Genomic DNA, 19,125 nt, shown 5'->3' on the forward strand with positions numbered 1-19,125 from the left:
GGGTTCGGGTTAGGAGCAACCAAAAAAGCCTGGGTGGGAAAGGTTTTTCCCATACACAGGTCTTACAGGCATAATAACAGGCAGCTGAGTTATGTTGGAGCTGGTGAACAACAGAAAGACCATTAATGGTGGACAATCTATGCAGGAAACTAAGAAGTGCCTGTAATACTAAATTGGTGGGACTGTTTTGATTTACTTTTCCTTACCTAGAGAAAGGACTGTTTTGTTATTCATTTATCCTAAAGAAAGGACAATTTGTTATTCATTTGTGCTGAAGAATGGCTGCTTTCATTATGGAGCTGTAAAGTTTATGAAGGACAATAAACTTTATTCTGTTTTTATATAAACATCCGATGCTTGTGTGTATCTAAGAGGCTACTAGAGAGCAGAAACCCCTACAGTACTTAGAAGTATATAGATGGCAAACCATAGGGGGGTTGCATTACCTCACACAATGTGTCATCTGCTCACATGTTGCTGTGTTTAATGGCTATGGCATCTAAGAGGTAGAACTGCCAAAACTAAATCCTATCACTGCAGTTACAGACACATCAAAGATCTTAAAAAGATCACAAAGTGAAGCATTCAGAAAATAGATGTTCTGAAGACAGATAGAGAATCAAACCCATTTCATATATTCTTATACTTGCACCTATGTGTGAAATTAGTGACAACTACGGTAGATAAAATATACATAATAGTTTTTTCAGTCACTGTAGATTTACCTGTAAAATCCTATCTGTTCGCATGTCTTAAATTTACTCTTGTTCTCAATAAGGACACTACAAAATAAAAAACAAAATATTTTTCTATTAAAATAATACACTTTGTTTTACATTTTAATATATTTACAAAGTGGTTTAACCCCTTCGCACCCGAGCCAGTTTTTGCCTTCGTGACCGGGCCAATTTTTTCAATTCTGACCAGTGTCACTTTATGAGGTCATAACTCTAGAATGCTTCAACGGATCCTACTGATTCTGACATTGTTTTCTCATGACATATTGTACTTCATGATGGTGGTAAAAATTTTTAGATATGATCTGCGCTTATTTGTTAAAAAAATCAAAATTTGGCGAAAATGTAGAAAATTTTGCAATTTTCAAACTTTTAATTTTTATGCCCCTAAATCAGAGAGTGATATCACACAAAATAGTTAATAAATAACATTTCCCACATGTCTACTTTACATCTGCACAATTTTGGAAACATAATTTTTTTTTTTAGGAAGTTATAAGGGTTAAAAGTTGACCAGCGATTCCTCATTTTTACAACAAAATTTGCAACACCATTTTTTTTAGGGACCATCTCACATTTGAAGTGAGTTTGGGGGGTCAATATGACAGAAAATACGTAAAAGTGACACCATTCTAAAAACTGCACCTCTCAATGTACTCAAAACCACATTCAAGAAGTTTATTAACCCTTCAGGTGCCTCACATGAATGAATGGAATATGGAAGGAAAAAATAAACATTTAACTTTTTTTCACAAACATTTTACTTCAAAACCATTTTTTTTATTTTCACAAGTGTAAAAAGAGAAAATGAACCACAAAACTTTTTGTGCAATTTCTCCCGAATACGCCAATACCCCGTATGTGGGGCTAAACCACTGTTTGAGCACACGGCAGAGCTCAGAACAGAAGGAGTGCTGTTTGACTTTTTCAATGCAGAATTGGCTGGAATTGAGATCGGATGCCATGTCGCATTTGGAGAGTCCCTGATGTACCTAAACAGTGGAAACCCCCTACAAGTGACCCCATTTTGGAAACTAGACCCCTTAAAGAACTTATCTAGATGAGTCGTGAACACTTTGAACCCCCAAGTGCTTCACAGAAGTTTATAACGTAGAGCCATGAAAATAAAAAATCATTTTTTTTCCATAAAATGATCTTTTAGCCCCCAATTTCTTATTTTCACAAGGGTAACAGGAGAAATTGGACCCCAAAAGTTGTTGTCCAATTTGTTCTGAGTACACTGGTACCCCATATGTGGAAGAAAACTACTGTTTGGGCACACGGTGGGGCTCGGAAGGGAAGTAGTGATGTTCTGGAATGCAGACTTTGATGGAATGGTCTGCGGGTGTCATGTTGCGTTTGCAGAGCCCCTGATGTACCTAAACAGTGGAAACCCCCACAAGTAACCCCATTTTGGAAATTAGACCCCCCCCAAGGGACTTATCTAGATGTGTGGTGAGCACTTTGAACCCCCAAGTGTTTCACTAAAGTTTATAATGTAGAGCCGTGAAAATAAAAAAAAATCATTTTTTTCCACAAAAATGATCTTTTAGCCTCCAATTTTTATTTTCCTAAGGGTAACAGGAGAAATTGGACCCCAAAAGTTGTTGTCCAATTTGTCCTGAGTACGTTGGTACCCTATATGTGGGAGAAAACTACTGTTTGGGCACACGGTGGGGCTCGGAAGGGAAGTAGTGACGTTCTGAAATGCAGACTTTGATGGAATGGTCTGCGGGTGTCATGTCGCATTTGCAGAGCCCCTGATGTACCTAAACAGTGGAAACCCCCCACAAGTGACCCCATTTTGGAAACTAGACCCCCGAAGGAACTTATCTAGATGTGTGGTGAGCACTTTGAACCCCCAATTGTTTCAGTAAAGTTTATAATGTAGAGGCGTGAAAATAAAAAAATCATTTTTTTTCCACAAAAATGATCTTTTAGCCCCCAATTTTTATTTTCACAAGGGTAACAGGAGAAATTGGACCCTAAGAGTTGTTGTCCAATTTGTCCTGAGTACGCTGGTACCCCATATGTGGGAGAAAACTACTGTTTGGGCACACGGTGGGGCTCGGAAGGGAAGTAGTGACGTTCTGAAATGCAGACTTTGATGGAATGGTCTGCGGGCGTCATATTGCCTTTACAGAGCCCCTGATGTACCTAAACAGTGGAAACCCCCAATTCTAATTCCAACCCTAACCCCAACACACCCCTAACCCTAATCTCAGCCCTAACCATAACCCTAACCACAAACCTAACACCAACACACCCATAACCTTAATCCCATCCCTAGCCCTAGCCCTAACCCTAGCCCTAACCCTAGCCCTAGCCCTAACCTGTGTACCTGCCTTTTTTTTCTTTACTTTTTTCTTTTGTGACAAGATCGCTGCCCTGCGATCTGACTCATAGTAATGCCACTTCTCCTCTGATCTCACACTGACAGATGATCAGAGGTGAAGCAGCGTTACTATGTGACAAGATCGCTGCCTGGCACCTAATAACGCGACTTCTCCTCTGATCTCACAATGACAGATGATCAGAGGAGAAGCAGCGTTACTGTGTGACAAGATCGCTGCCTGGCACAGCCGTGCCAGGCAGCGATCAGCTGTGCCAGGCAGCGATCTAGTCACACAGTAACGCTGCTTCACCTCTGATCATCTGTCAGTGTGAGATCAGAGGAGAAGCCGCGTTACAATGAGTGAGATCGCCGGGAAACAAGCAGCTTTCCCAGCGATAGCTCCCATTGGCTGCTGTGACGCTGATGTCATCAGGACCTGAACCAATCAGGTCTCGATGACGTCGGGGGTCCCAGCATGCATTGTGCACCGGGATCCCCGCGTTATAAGGTATGTGGGGGTCCCGGGGGGGCACAAAACCGCCGACAGTAGATAAACGTCGGCGCTGCACAAAGCCCAGCAAGCGCCAACGTTTATCTACAGTGGGCGATCGGGAAGCGGTTAATGTAAAGAGGATCTTATTATTATTTTTAATTTCTCTGTTCTGATAGTTTGTAAAGTTAAGTTTCTACTTTATGATACATCAAAGGGTGCATTACCAGAGACTCTTATCTGCGGTAGTATACTTTTTTCTCTGCATGACATTGACCAATCATAAACAGGAGGTGTCATACCGAGTAAAAAGTACACATCCTCGAGAAGAGTGTTTAGTAACGCCCACTTGGACTTATTCCAAATTATTACCTAAACTTTACAATTTAATATCCTCACAATAGAGAAGAGAAATTAAAAATAAAACGACATTTAATTCAGCCTTATACCAACTAATCTATGATGCGGCCAGAATAACATTTGCAAACTAGTGGAAGGTCCACTTTAAAGGGAAGCGGTCATCAGCTTTTTGCCTAAGAAGCTGACGCCATACTGCAGATTGTTAAATACCACGCACATCCTTGTTTAAATAAAAGTTGTCCTGTTGCTGTTTTTTATGTACTTAAAGGGTTTGTCTGGGACTTTTACATTGATGGCCCATCATAAGAATACAGCAATGTCTTATTGGTGGGGGTGTGACTCCCTGCACCCCGCCGATCAGCTCTTCTCGCTGCCAGTGGTAGCCAGAACTGTTCAGTTGCAGAGCTGCATAGCACAGATCCGTTAATTATATGGTGGCCGCAGCTGGGTACGGCATATCCACCCCCTGCTTGAATCACTAGCGTGTGGATGTGCAGTACTTGTCCACAACCACCATACAGTTAATGGATCTGTGCTGTGCAGCTCCTCAAATGGGCACTTCCCTTCATTGCGAAACTGCGAAGAGTTGATAGGCAGGGGTGCCAGGTATCACACCCCCACCAATCAGGTATTGATGACCTATCCTAAGGATAGGCCATCAATGTAAAAGTCTGGAGAACCCCTCTAATTTGTAAACTTTTTGCTAATTAGCAACCTTGATTAATTGGGGTTTTGCATAAGCACGGCAGTCACAGAGACATACTTGTAAACACATACATACATACAAACACCTATTCATACCAAAGGCTCCCTCATCAACCATTCGGCCTGTGCATTTGAGACTGAGACCGTGAGAGCATCAAACTCTATAATGGCTATGAAAGAGGTTTTTTTAGGTAAGAGCACTAAGAGGTTTCAATAGGGGCACAATTACTGTGTACACAATACAATACATATTAGGACCTTGTTTTAAAGTCTACTTTATATGTGTTTACCATTGCGTATGGGGTTTTAGTCTTTCCAGATTTTTTCCCTTGATTCATCAATTGCTACTTTTCAATAAGTTGCAAAATTTGTCATGGATGTACACCAGTTTTCCCCTGGAATGAGTTTACATAAGCCAGGATTTATTTGCCCAATTTTTGTGGCATTTTGCAAAATGTGTAACTTTTTGCACTAAAAGTAACAAATTAAAAGGCCAATATACAGATGATTTTTGTGCACTAAATTTATGAACTGCTTGTACCATTTTAAAGAATTTGGTAAAAAAAGGCAACCACAAGACAAGGAAAGGTGACTTAAAAAGAAAATTATCAATTGAGGCCATAGAGCTGTTTTAATACATTTTGATAGAATACATATATTCATATTTTTTTCTTATGGGTACTCAAATCCTATTTTTTTGTATTATTACTATTAATTTTGGTGAGTACCAGTAACTCTTTACAACAGACCTGGGCAAAGTGCAGCCCTCGGGCCACATCCGGCCCTCTGGCTCTCTCAGTCCGGCCCGAGGACCGAGACAGCCGTGGGGCTGGAAACCAGAGATCCGCGGGCCGCACTGTGCCCGCCCACTGGCTCTCTCCGTTGTCTCTCTAGGCTCAGTCAGCATTGGTGGAGGAGGGGCCTCCGGCCACTTCCACCACCAATCAGCATGTGAAACAGCTGACGCGATGACGTAATTTCATTGCGTCAGCTGTGTACTGCCGGAGAGTCAGCACGACGGAGGCAGAGAGAGCAGCAGAGCGCCAGGGAACAGGACCGAGGTGAGTATGTGGTGTTCTTTTTTTTTTTTTTTTTTTTTTTACATGTGTATGAACATGGGGATTCTATAGAGGTGACATACAGCTCATGGAGATTCCATGGGGGCGACATACTGCATATGGTGAGGCTGTGTTGGGCTCATGCTGTACATGGGGAGGCTGTGTGGGGCTCATGCCGTACATGGGGAGGCTGTGTGGGGCTCATGCTGTACATGGGGAGGCTGTGTTGGGCTCATGTTGTACATGGGGAGGCTGTGTGGGGCTCATGCCGTACATGGGGAGGCTGTGTGGGGCTCATGCCTGTCGGGAAATATGAAGTTTTTTTTTATTGTTCTAGTCACACATACAGGGCTATTGGCTGTAGCTCCTTGGTTTCTGAAATACATGCTGGCCCCTTCCCCCATTACGTTTGTGCTGCCCAGGCACATAGCTGCACTTTTCTCTGCCTGTGTGTTATTCCAGCCCCCTCCCTCCATCTACACACGCAGGTATAATGTGAGCTGCTGACCAGCCAAAACCAGCCATTGTTTAAAAGCACATGGCACATGGTTTCTTTGTTCATGGAAACTGGTATATAATAACGAAAATTAGGCATATAAGTAGGAAACATATATTTTTGGAATCTACATCCTTGGGGCTATTCACCTCAGCGTTTGGCGACGTATGCGCGGCCCAGAAAGCGAATAAAGGTTATCTGCTTCCCCATAATACCTAGATATATGATGTTTAGACTTAAATGTAATCAAATTTTGTCCGAAAACCTATAATGCTCCTGCCAGCACGCTGTGAGTCCCGTAGCCTGACATACGGCACACAGAAGTTTGTAGTAACTTTTGAAAAGGGGAGTACACTTCCTAGCTCTGCAGACCCAGTGATGTCAGCGAAGAGAAAGTATAAGGTGATGATGCCCAAGTAGGAAGCTGTCTTTTTGCCTGGGGACCAGCAGTGGCAAGCTGTGCATTTTGACTTGCCGCTCTGGGAAGGTCCCCTTCCCCTACTCCACATGGCGTGCCATTGACTGATAAGTGTAAGTTCTCATTTTAATTCATTCTTATTTTGTAATTGTCTGTATATACTGTAGTTGTCTCTCTTTGTAACATCTTTTGTACTTTTGTAAACACTGCCTATTCTTTTTGGAGTAAAATCTATAAAATTTACTACTTCTGTTTTCCTTGCTCTATAAACATATTGCCACGGCCTTTGAGCTCAAATTACACTACCTAGTGGGTTGGCTCCTGACCAGATATTGATATTAATATAGAACTAGGAGCTGGTGGCAGTGAAGTGTGTTCTGGAGTATTTAGGAGATTCTGGTAGTGACGGAACAGAGGTTTTACATGTGTATTTCCTGTCTGAGACTGGTGACATACATACCGCCCTCTCTGGAGAGTGCCCAATAGCCAGTACACAGCAAGGCAGCCTCTCTGGCGACTACTTATCCTAGGTGTAGTTCCCTGACTGACCTGAAAGCAAGGGGGGCACCAGAGAGCTGCAAGTTCCTAAACCGGAACTGGAAAGTGGGATATAATAAATCCCTGACGAACTGGGGGCAACTACACACCCCCAGTTCATGATATATTGGTAGCAGAGTGGTGGGATAATAGAGCATTAGTGATCTGGTTTGAGCAATCATTCCTCTCACTAAAAACTTGCACGGTTCTTGCGAGGACCCTGCGCAAAAAGTTTTGGAGAACGAACTCAGTGTTTATTAGTGCTGAGACAATACTGTGTATCTAGCGATTACCCCCTAACCTTCTCTTCGTTTTTCTGTCCTATCTTTTATTTGGCAACCATGGTTATGCAAGGAGAAGCCCGGTATAAACAGCAGTCAAAGGACACTCTTATTGCCCTTTGAACGTCGAAACAGACACCCCAAGTTCATGACAATGACGTACATTGGGAGGCTGTGTGAGACCCATGCTGTATATGGAGAGTCTGTGTGAGGCTCATGCTGTATATGGGGAGTCTGTGTGAGGCTCATGCTGTATATGGGGAGGCTGTGTGAGGCTCATGCTGTATATGGGGAGGCTGTGTGGGGCTCATGCCGTATCTGGGGAGGCTGTGTGGGGGGCTCATGCCGTATAAGGGGAGGCTGTGTGGGGGTTCATACCATATACAGAAGGGGCTGTACTTGGGTTCAAAAATATATAGGGGGGGTGTCAGCATACTTAATTCTGCTCAATATTAAGTGATTCAATTAATATTAATACATTAATATTGAGAAGAATTAATTTTGGCCTATGTCAGGATCCTGTCAGCGCCAGCGTGCAGCCTCCGCTGAGCAGGGACTCACCCGCACTGTAGGGGGCCCAGGGTCAGGTACAGCCGGAAAGTACAGATACACAGGACCTGTGGACGCTGAAGTTTAGCAAGCAGACACAGGACCTACGGTCATGTGACTGCAAGGGGGCGGGGCTTAGCGTCCTGCTTTCAGAGATGGCAGGACACTATACAGAAATACTCAGTCAGGCAAAACGGAGGTCATGCACAGAGATATCAGTGAAGTACCAGGGATGAGACAGAACGGATAGTCAGAGCCAAGCAGAAGTCAAAAGCAAACAGACATAGAAGGTACCAAGCAGAATCCAAAGCAATATCCAGAGAACAGACCGAGTCGTACACAGAGAATCAAGCAACAAGAACACAGCACAAACACACTCAGGGGTCACCACACTATGCCAAGGACGAAAGTATAACTGATGGGGGATGGGAGCTTCCTGAGGCTATAAGAAGCTTTCCCAGAACCAATGAGAGGCCACCATAATAGGTCCCAGGTGTGCAGGTAAGAGTCTGCACTGAGATCAAAACATTAACCCCAGAAGTGCCGGTCACCCAGCACTGGTATCATGACAGTACCCCCCTCTCAACGGGGGGCCTCTGGACCCCCAGGCTTGCCCGGGTACCTAGCATAGAAAGCCCGAACCAGGCAATCTGCATGCATCAACCGGGCCGGCACCCAGGACCTGTCCTCCGGCCCATACCCCTTCCAATGAACTAGGTACTGTACTGACCGTCGTACCACCCTAGAATCTATAATGTGACCAATCTCATATTTCACATATCCCTCAACCGAAACCGGAGGAGCAGCGGACTCGGATTCTCCCCAGACTGCTTCAAAAGGCTTCAGTAGAGATCTATGGAAGACGTAAGGGATCTTGAAAGAGGGTGGAAGGCACAGCCTATACGCTACTGGGTTGATTTTTTTCCACAATCTTGTACGGACCAATGAATTTGGGGCCCAACTTGGCTGACGGAATCTTTAACTTAATGTTTCGAGTGGAGAGCCAAACTTTCTCTCCAACCTGAAACATGGGACCAGGTGTTCGTTTCCTGCCCACGAAAAACTTATACCTGCCTTGAGACCTAGATATACGCCGCTGGACTTCTGCCCATGTATCTTTTAACCGCTGAACAGAGTCCTCAGCCCCGGGACACCCCGAATCCAGACGAGAAAACTCACCAAAATGAGGACTGAACCCATAGTTGATCAAGAAAGGGGACATACCAGTGGATTGACTCACCCGACTATTGAAGGCAAATTCAGCCAAGGGCAGTATATCACACCAGTCATTCTGTCTAGCAGAAGTCAGACATCTGAGGATCTGTTCCAGAGACTGATTAGTGCGTTCCGTCTGACCATTACTCTCAGGATGATATGCAGACGAAAAGGACAGAGATATCCCTAATTTTTTGCAGAAAGCACGCCACAAACTGCACACCACGATCAGGCACCACATTCAGGGGTACCCCATGCAAGAGGACCACATGCTGCACAAACAATCTGGATAAGGTCTCAGCAGAAGGTAATGCGGACAGGGGTACAAAATGATCCTGCTTTGAAAATCTGTCCACCACTACCCATACCACCGTGTTACCACTGGAAGCGGGAAGATTGGTAATAAAATCCATGGACAGATGGGTTCCATGGTCTTTCGGGAACTTCCAAGGGCATCAGCTCCCCCGCCGGCCGGCTATGGGAGCTTTTAGAACGAGCGCAGACCCCACAACCAGAAATTAATTTCTTTATATCAGAACCAAGGGTAGGCCACCAGAAAATCCTAGCCACCGCCAGTCGCGTGGCTGATATACCAGGGTGAGCACACAACTTGGATTCGTGGAACTCTTGCAAGAGTTTAAGGCGAAGTTGCTCTGGGACAAACAACTTGCCCCCTGGCTTGGCCGCAGGAGCCAGCGACTGGGCCCCCTCAATTTCCCGTTCCAGTTCAGACGAGATCCCTGCTAACACCACCCCAGGGTGCAGAATGGAGGACGGTGGCTCAGTGGCAGACACAGGGTGAAAACTACGAGATAAGGCGTCAGCCTTGACATACTTTGACCCTGGACGTAATGTAATAGTAAACTGGAAACAAGAAAAAAAAGTGACCAACGGGCCTGTCTGGGCGTTAATTTAGCAGACTCAATGTATGACAAATTTTTGTGATCAGTGATCACAGTAATCGGGTGACTGGCCCCCTCCAAAAAGTGCCTCCACTCCTCAAACGCCAACTTGACCGCAAGAAGCTCTCTATTGCCTACATCATAATTTCTTTCAGCAGCAGAGAACTTCCTCGAAAAGAAAGCACATGGCCTGAGGTTGGTTAGAGTGGCAGGCCCTTGGGACAACACTGTCCCCACCCCCACCTCAGAGGCATCCACCTCCACCACAAATGGTTTGGACGGATCTGGCTGTACCAACACAGGAGCAGACATAAAACATATTTTCAGCGTCGCAAAGGCCTCTTTTGCGAGCGAGGGCCAATTTCTCACATCCGCACCTTTGCATGTTAGATCCGTGAGAGGTTTGACCACCTGCGAAAACCCCCAGATAAATTTGCGGTAATAATTGGTGAACCCCAAGAAGCGCTGAAGACCCTTAAGATCTCGGGGTTGCACCCAATCCGCAATGGCCTGCACCTTCTTGGGGTCCATGCGAAAACCCTCACCGGATACAATTAATCCCAAAAAAGACAATTCTTGCACACAAAATACACATTTCTCCAATTTGGCATATAGATGATTTTCTCTCAGTCTTTGGAGAACAGTTTGTACATGTTCCAGATGAGAATGCCTGTCAGAGGAGTATATCAAAATATCATCTAAGTAGATAACGACAAAACGACCAATGAGATCCGAGAATACCACGTTGATGAAAATCTGAAATATGGCGGGGGCATTGGTAAGACCAAACGGCATGACTAAATTTTCAAACAGTCCCTCGGACATGAGGAACGCAGTTTTCCATTCATCCCCCTCTCGGACCCTTATCAAATTATCTGCCCCCCGAAGATCCAGTTTAGAAAACCACTTTGCCCCTGATAGTTGGTTACACAAATCGGGAATCAACGGAAGGGGGTACGTATTCCGTCCAGTAATCTGATTAAGCTCCCGAAAATCGAGACAGGGACGTAACCCGCCATCTTTTTTCTTTACAAAAAAGAAACCTGCTGCCACAGGTGAGACTGAAGGACGTATGTGTCCCTTGCGCAGACCTTCAGCAATGTACTCCTTCATAGCCAAGCGCTCAGGGCTGGATAAATTGAACAGACGGGCTTTAGGTAATTTAGCCCCCGGGACCAGCTCAATAGCGCAGTCAAAGGGTCTATGTGGCGGTAACGTCTCGGCCTCGCTTTCAGAGAATACATCTTCAAAGTCCTTCAGGAATTCTGGAATACCTTCCAGCTCGACAGATGATACAGACAGAGATTTAACAGGTTCAACCAGCAGTGCGGATTTATCACATAACTTAAAATCATTAAACCCCCATTGAACAATCTCCCCCGTTTTCCAGTTAATAACTGGGTTATGGAGTTGTAACTAGGGCATGCCCAACACCAACCCTGCAGGTAGATTGTCCAGAACAAAACAACTTAGGTTTTCCACATGAGTAGCGCCCACTCTGAGCGAAAACAAGTCAGACATAAAGAGAATTCCCTCCTTAGTGAGGGGAGAGGAGTCAATGGCCATCACCTTGATCGGAACCTTGAGCCTAACTGTCCCTATCTTGCAGTGTGTGACCAATTGGGAGTCAATGAGATTAATCGACAATCCGCAGTCCACGAAGGCTGTAGAGGGAAAAGAACTACCGTCCACAAACAGTTCCACATGAAGTAACACTTTAGAAAATGAGGAAAAGGGTACCTGAGGGTTTGAGTAGTCTCCCCGTTGACTACCCAGACCTAGTCGTTTCCCGCCGACTGGGTCGAAGACGGGCAATCAGGACACTCCCTTTTCCAATGTCCCGTTTTACCGCAGTAAAAGCATAACTGCTTGTCCTTCCGGCGTTTCCTCTCCGTATCCTTCAGGAAGAGGGTGCCTACATCCATGAGCTCAGGGGCAGTCTCTTTTCCACTGGGGAACAATGGAGTCTGCACCTGCATCACCCCTCTGGCCCGCAGCCTGCGGTCCATCCGGACGGCCTGGGTCATGGCGTCCTCGAGAGAGTCAGGTGGGGGATGTAACGCCAAGGCATCCTGCAGCCGCTCGGACAAGCCTCTGCGAAAGAGTCCTCGGAGTGCGGCGTCGTTCCAAGAGACCTCTGCGGCCCAGCGGCGGAATTCAGTACAAAACCACTCAGCCGAGTGTTTCCCTTGACAGACGCTCATCACCATGTCCTCTGCCAATCGCACTCGGTCAGGCTCATCATAAATGTGCCCGAAAGCCTCAAAGAATGCATTCACAGACACTCTCTCAGGGGCAGTGGGAGGAAGGGAGAAAGCCCAAGCTTGTGGGGACCCTCTTAATAATGACATAATGACCCCTACCTTCTGGTTTTCGTCCCCAGAGGAAAGTGGTCTCAAACTAAAAAAAAGTTTGCACCCCTCCATGAAGACCCTGAACTCCTTTTTGTTCCCAGAAAAAAAGTCAGGCAGTTTAACAGGTGGTTCCGGGGACACCAGAACAACATCCCTCGCCCCAGCCCCCGGAGACCCAGCAGATAAAGCCCCTCGCACTGTCTCAGAAACCTGCTGTTGAGAACGAGCCAGAGCTTGCTGCTCCAGAGATAAACCCTGAAACATCTGACTCAGACTTTTCATCTGGTCAGCCAGAGACTGTATGGGATCCATAACTCTCTGCACAAAAAAACCCAAAAAACGTAATGGTCAGTTATAATGTCAGGATCCTGTCAGCGCCGGCGTGCAGCCTACGCTGAGCAGGGACTCACCCGCACTGTAGGGGGCCCAGGGTCAGGTACAGCCAGAAAGTACAGATACACAGGACCTGTGGACGCTGAAGTTTAGCAAGCAGACACAGGACCTACGGTCATGTGACTGCAAGGGGTCGGGGCTTAGCGTCCTGCTTTCAGAGATGGCAGGACACTATACAGAAATACTCAGAGTCAGGCAAAACGGAGGTCATGCACAGAGATATCAGTAAAGTACCAGGGATGAGACAGAACGGATAGTCAGGGCCAAGCAGAAGTCAAAACTAAACAGACATAGAAGGTACCAAGCAGAATCCAAAGCAATATCCAGAGAACAGACCAAGTCGTACACAGAGAATCAAGCAACCAGAACACAGCACGAACACACTCAGTGGTCACCACACTATGCCAAGGGCGAAAGTATAACTGACAGGGGATGGGAGCTTCCTGAGGCTATAAGAAGCCTCCCCAGAACCAATGAGAGGCCACCATAATAGGTCCCAGGTGTGCAGGTAAGAGTCTGCATTGAGATCAAAACATTAACCCCAGAAGTGCCGGTCACCCAGCACTGGTATCATGACAGCCTATTGGTTCAGCCCTCCTCAACAGTCATGATCTCTCATGTGGCCCCTTGGGAAAATTAATTGCCCACCCCTGCTTTACAAGATGAAACATTGCAGATAAGCACACCACTATGAAAACACTTCTTAACACTTTCTATTCTAATAATGCAGGTTTAGATATACAAAACGCTATATCCCATTTGACTTACTCCTTTAGAGGGTCATCTGATTCGAGAGTCTTGGGGCTCTCCAGTTCAGTAGACGCCATATTTCTACAGTCTTACTTTCCAGGTGTTTGGGCTCTTCTTTTTACTAGTACAGCTGTGACACCTAGTGGGCAAAATAAACATTACAAGTGAAATGTATACTAAATTTAAAGGGTTATTCTCAAGTTGTCTCTTGGATAATACATAAGGCTGCAATCTTCTCACTCCCTGGTTTCCTCCTGGGCAGACTCTCCTCTTTAAATGTCAGGTATGGTGATACCAGAGTTGCTGTATTAGGCCCGGATCACACATGCGAGAACCTCTGCCGAGTCTCGCATGTTAATACCCGGCACTGCCGCCGGCACTCGGATTGGAGCGTGTGGCTGCATAGCAATACATGCAGCTGCACGCTCTGCTCCCGAGTGCCGGCTGCCGGCGGCAGTGCCAGGTATTAGCATGCAAGACTCGTCCGAGTTTCTCGCATGTGTGATCCTGGCCTTAGCAAAACCATAACACTCTGCTGTAACACACTCAGCTATCAATACTTGTTCTAAAGTTTATACTATAGACTCTATTTATATACAGTGGGGAAAATAAGAATTTGCTACATTGTCGATTTTACAAGTTTTCCCACCTATGAAGAATGGAGAGGTCTGTAATGTTTATCACAGGTACCCTTCAAACGTGAGACAGAATCTAAAAATACAAATCCAGAAAATCATATTGTGTGATTTTTACATAATTAAATTGCATTTTATTGCATGAAATAAGGGTGGTGGTCTAACTATTGTGACAATGTACAAGTATTGTTTCCTGAAACATCAGGAAGTTAAAGTTTTTTAAAAAACTTCTTGCCAGTGTGAAAACTACAATATTTCTAATTTATATTTTTCATAAAAAATGTGATATGGGAAAATTAACCATTGCCATTTTTTTTTCTACATTTAACACAAAAACTGGATTTAACCCCAATGACGTACATGTATGTCATTCGTTAATAAGGAATATATAGAATCATAGAATCGTAGAGTTGGAAGGGACCTCCTGGGCCATCTGGTCCAACCCCCTGCTCAAAGCAGGATTCGCTAAATCATCCCAGTCAGATGTCTGTCCAGCCTCTGTTTGAAGACTTCCATTGAAGGAGAACTCACCACTTCTCGTGGCAGCCTGTTCCACTCATTGATCACTCTAACTGTCAAAAAGTTTTTTCTAATATCTAATCTGTGTCTCTTCCCATTCAGTTTCATCCCATTGCTTCTAGTCTTTCCTTGTGCAAATGAGAATAAAGTTGATCCTTCTACAATGTGACATCCCTTTAGATATTTGTAGACAGCTATTAAGTCTCCTCTCAGTCTTCTCTTTTGCAAACTAAACATTCCCAAATCCTGCAACCTTTCCTCATAAGACAGGGTTTGCAGACCGGTCACCATTCTGGTCGCTCTTTTCTGAACTTGCTCCAGTTTGTTGATGTCTTTTTTAAAATGTGGTGCCCAAAACTGGACACAATATTCCAGATGAGGTCTGACCAAAGAGGAGTAGAGGGAAATAATGACTTCACGTGATCTAGACTGTATGCTTCTGTTAATACATCCTAGAATTGCATTTGCCTTTTTTGCTGCTGCATCACACTGTTGACTCATATTCAGTCTGTGATCTATTAGTATACCCAAGTCTTTTTCACATGTGCTGTCACTTAGCCCTATTCCTCCCATTCTATATATGCTTTTTTCATTTTTATTGCCCAGATGTAGTACTTTGCATTTCTCCCTGTTAAAAACCATTCTGTTAGTTGCTGCCCACATCTCCAGTTTATTTAAATCTTTTTGAATCCTCTCTCTCTCTTCTCTAGTATTAGCTATCCCTCCTAGCTTTGTGTCATCAGCAAATTTAATCAGTTTACCCTCAATTCCTTCATCTAAATCGTTGATAAAGATGTTGAACAATACAGGGCCCAGGACAGAGCCCTGTGGTACCCCACTTGAGACATTCTTCCAACTGGATGTGCAGCCATTTACGACCACTCTTTGGGTCCGATCACTAAGCCAGTTATGAATCCACCTAACAGTTGCCTTGTCCATTCCATACTTAGTCATTTTTTCAATAAGGATTGTATGAGAGACTTTGTCAAATGCTTTGCTGAAGTCAAGATATACTATATCTACAGCATTTCCTTGATCCACCCAATCAGTGATACCGTCATAGAAGGAAATTAAGTTAGTCTGACATGACTTATTAGTTACAAACCCATGCTGACTCTGTTTAATCACTTCATTCTTATCCAGGTATTGACATACATGTTGTTTAATAATTTGTTCAAAGATCTTTCCTGGTATAGAAGTCAGACTCACCGGCCTATAGTTGCCTGGGTCCACCTTCTTCCCCTTTTTGAAGATAGGAACAACATTTGCTCTTCTCCAGTCTTCTGGCACTTCTCCTGTTCTCCAAGAATTTTCAAAGATTATGGAGAGGGGTTCAAAAATTTCTTCTGCTATCTCCTTCAGTACTCTGGGGTGTAATTCATCTGGACCTGGAGACTTGAATTCATTTAGGTTAGCTAAGTGTTTCCTCACTATCTTTCTGTTTATAGATATCCTGGATTCTTCTATTCCCTTAATAGGACAGTGAATAACAGTTGATGTTGCATTTCCTTTCTGAGAGAAAACAGATGCAAAATAGGAATTTAAAAGTTCAGCCTTCTCAACATCCTGTCTTACCATTTCATCATTTTCATCCTGTAAAAATCCTATAGCATCTTTGACTTTTCTTTTACTTTTGACATATCCCCAAAATCCTTTATTATTGCTTTTGACATCTCTTGCAAGCCTCAGTTCATTTTCAGCTTTAGCTAATCTGATTTGTGCCCTGCAGGTTCTGCAGACAGCATTATATTCTTCTTTAGATATGCCTCCCTCTTTCCATTTTATAAACATTTTTTTCTTCCTTTTTAGCATGTGCTTAAGTTCTGTGTTCATCCATCCTGGTTTCCTTAAATGCTTCCTATTCTTCCCTCTTTTCGGAATTGTTAACAACTGTGCTTTGAGAATTTCATTTTTCAAGATTTCCCATCCTTCCTGGACATTTTTGTCTTTAAGGATATCCAGCCAAGTTCTGGAGTGGAGCCTGCTTCAATATCAGGCAGATGCCATCTGTGTTATATAGACTGTATCTGACTGCAAGTGCAGCAACTGGAGCTTGCTATGATCACTGTAGCTGAACCATTTAAATACTGCTGTCAATCTCTGAAAGCGGCATTCAAATTATATCATTGCCAGTGAGTGAGCACTCTAGCTCCCATTAGCTGGTGTAATGCTGTGGGGATAGGTGCATTGTTAGCTGGTGTAGTGCTGTGGGGATGGGTGCATTGTGACCTGATAAAGGACAGGGTACTGAAGGAAATTAGGAGCCGCAAATGAGTAGTTCAGACGGGCAAAAATTAATATAGAGCTTGTGAGCAATATAGTGCAATCTACATGATGGGTAATAGAAATAATACCTTTATCAGCGCATGTGGGCCATATTTACCCAACAGGGCTAGACAGAACAAGGATGAAACTGCCGAACAGCATGATGTTAATAGTATGGTGAGTCACAAAAATATTACCGCGGTTAATGCTAGTGGGCCCATAGCTCTGTCACCTTCTGGGTGCAGCCTTATACTCTGTCCCCCAGTGGGTATTTCCTGCTAGTGACAGATTCATTTAGATATCCTAACATTCTATTGATGCGTGGAGCTAGTCTGTGAGCTTTCAGTTAATGGTTTTCACTTTGTTGTTTCTTTGCTAAACTTTGCACTTATCTTCGGTTTATGTTTAGTAAGTAGGCAGCATATTTGTTTACAGTACTTGCTTTAGTCTTTGGTATTTCGTTATTCACTTTACTCACTCTGTGATCTTTCCTTTGTTCAGCACACTGCTCCTATTGTAGGTAATATTCACTTTGCTCTGTCCTCCAGTTCTTTATGAGGAACATTAAGCAACTCTACGCAGGTTAGGTCCGAGTTGCCATGTCCTAGTCTGTGGTTAGTGCTATCTTTGTAGCCACAGGCACCACTAGGGACTGTGATGTGAAAATATCTACTTTGTACAAGGACCAGCAGGGTCGGTAGCGGTTTTTAGTGTATAACCTATTAATCCTGAGTGAGTTGCTACACAGGCATAACAGCAGCAAGGGAAGAGAAGGAGACATAGGGTGAGAGGAAGAGTAGAAAGTTTTAGATTGGGCTTATGCAAGTGTGGTTATGTAATAGAATGGATCTGATAGTAGATATGGAGTCTTTTCATTGGAGGGAGGTTGGATAAGTATGACAGAGTGGAAAAGGTTTGCTAGTAAATTTGCTGCCAAATGCTGTAAAGGTTTGCTGCCAATAGGTTTGGCTGGCAGAATTTGGGGAAACCCGATTGCTAGTCTTATAATGAGAAATTGTACAGTTGTGGCCAAAAGTATTGACACCCCTGCAATTCTGACATATAATACTCAGTTTCTTCCTGAAAATGATTGCAAACACAAATTCTTTGGTATTATTATCTTCATTTAATTTGTCTTAAATGAAAAAACACAAAAGAGAATGAAGCAAAAAGCAAAACATTGATCATTTCACACAAAACTCCAAAAATGGGCCAGACAAAAGTATTTGCACCCTCAGCCTAATACTTGGTTGCACAACCTTTAGCCAAAATAACTGCGACCAACTGCTTCCGGTAACCATCAATGAGTTTCTTACAATGCTCTACTGGAATTTTAGACCATTCTTCTTTGGAAAACTGCTCCAGGTCCCTGATATTTGAAGGGTGCCTTCTCCAAACTGCCATTTTTAGATCTCTCCACAGATGTTCTATGGGATTCAGGTCTGGACTCATTGCTGGCCACCTTAGAAGACTCCAGTGCTTTCTCTCAAACCATTTTCTAGTGCTTTTTGAAGTGTGTTTTGAGTCATTGTCCTGCTGGAAGACCCATGACCTCTGAGGGAGACCCAGCTTTCTCACACTGGGCCCTACATTATGCTGCAAAATTTGTTGGTAGTCTTCAGACTTCATAATGCCATGCACATGGTCAAGCAGTCCAGTGCCAGAGGCAGCAAAGCAACCCCAAAACATCAGGGAACCTCTGCTATGTTTGACTGTAGGGACCGTGTTCTTTTCTTTGAATGCCTCTTTTTTTCTCCTGTAAACTCTATGTTGATGCCTTTGCCCAAAAAGCTCTACTTTTGTCTCATCTGACCAGAGAACATTCTTCCAAAACGTTTTAGGCTTTTTCAGGTAAGTTTTGGCAAACTCCAGCCTGGCTTTTTTATGTCTCGGGGTAAGAAGTGGGGTCTTCCTGGGTCTCCTACCATACAGTCCCTTTTCATTCAGATGCCGACGGATAGTACGGGTTGACACTGTTGTACCCTCGGACTGCAGGGCAGCTTGAACTTGTTTGGATGTTAGTCGAGGTTCTTTATTCAACATCCGCACAATCTTGCGTTGAAATCTCTTGTCAATTTTTCTTTTCCGTCCACATCTAGGGAGGTTAGCCACAGTACCATGGGCTT

At 44.2% G+C, this 19,125-nt stretch overlaps 1 protein-coding gene across 1 annotated transcript in view; it reads right to left on the minus strand.

The window, feature by feature from the left end:
* The window catches only part of GANC (glucosidase alpha, neutral C), a 202,049-nt gene that overhangs the window by 175,679 nt on the left and 7,245 nt on the right, over positions 1–19,125 (minus strand). Inside the window, exons 2-3 of the mRNA XM_073577850.1 lie at positions 13,599–13,719; positions 726–782 (exon numbers count right to left, since the gene is read on the minus strand). Of these exons, the coding sequence (XP_073433951.1) occupies positions 726–782; positions 13,599–13,657 (116 nt within the window). The 5' untranslated portion in view covers positions 13,658–13,719. The remainder of the gene's footprint in view (positions 1–725; positions 783–13,598; positions 13,720–19,125) is intronic.

This window comes from Dendrobates tinctorius, unplaced genomic scaffold, assembly GCF_039654945.1.
Source record: "Dendrobates tinctorius isolate UK_male_01 unplaced genomic scaffold, ASM3965494v1 ptg000057l, whole genome shotgun sequence".
NCBI lineage: Eukaryota > Metazoa > Chordata > Amphibia > Anura > Dendrobatidae > Dendrobates > Dendrobates tinctorius.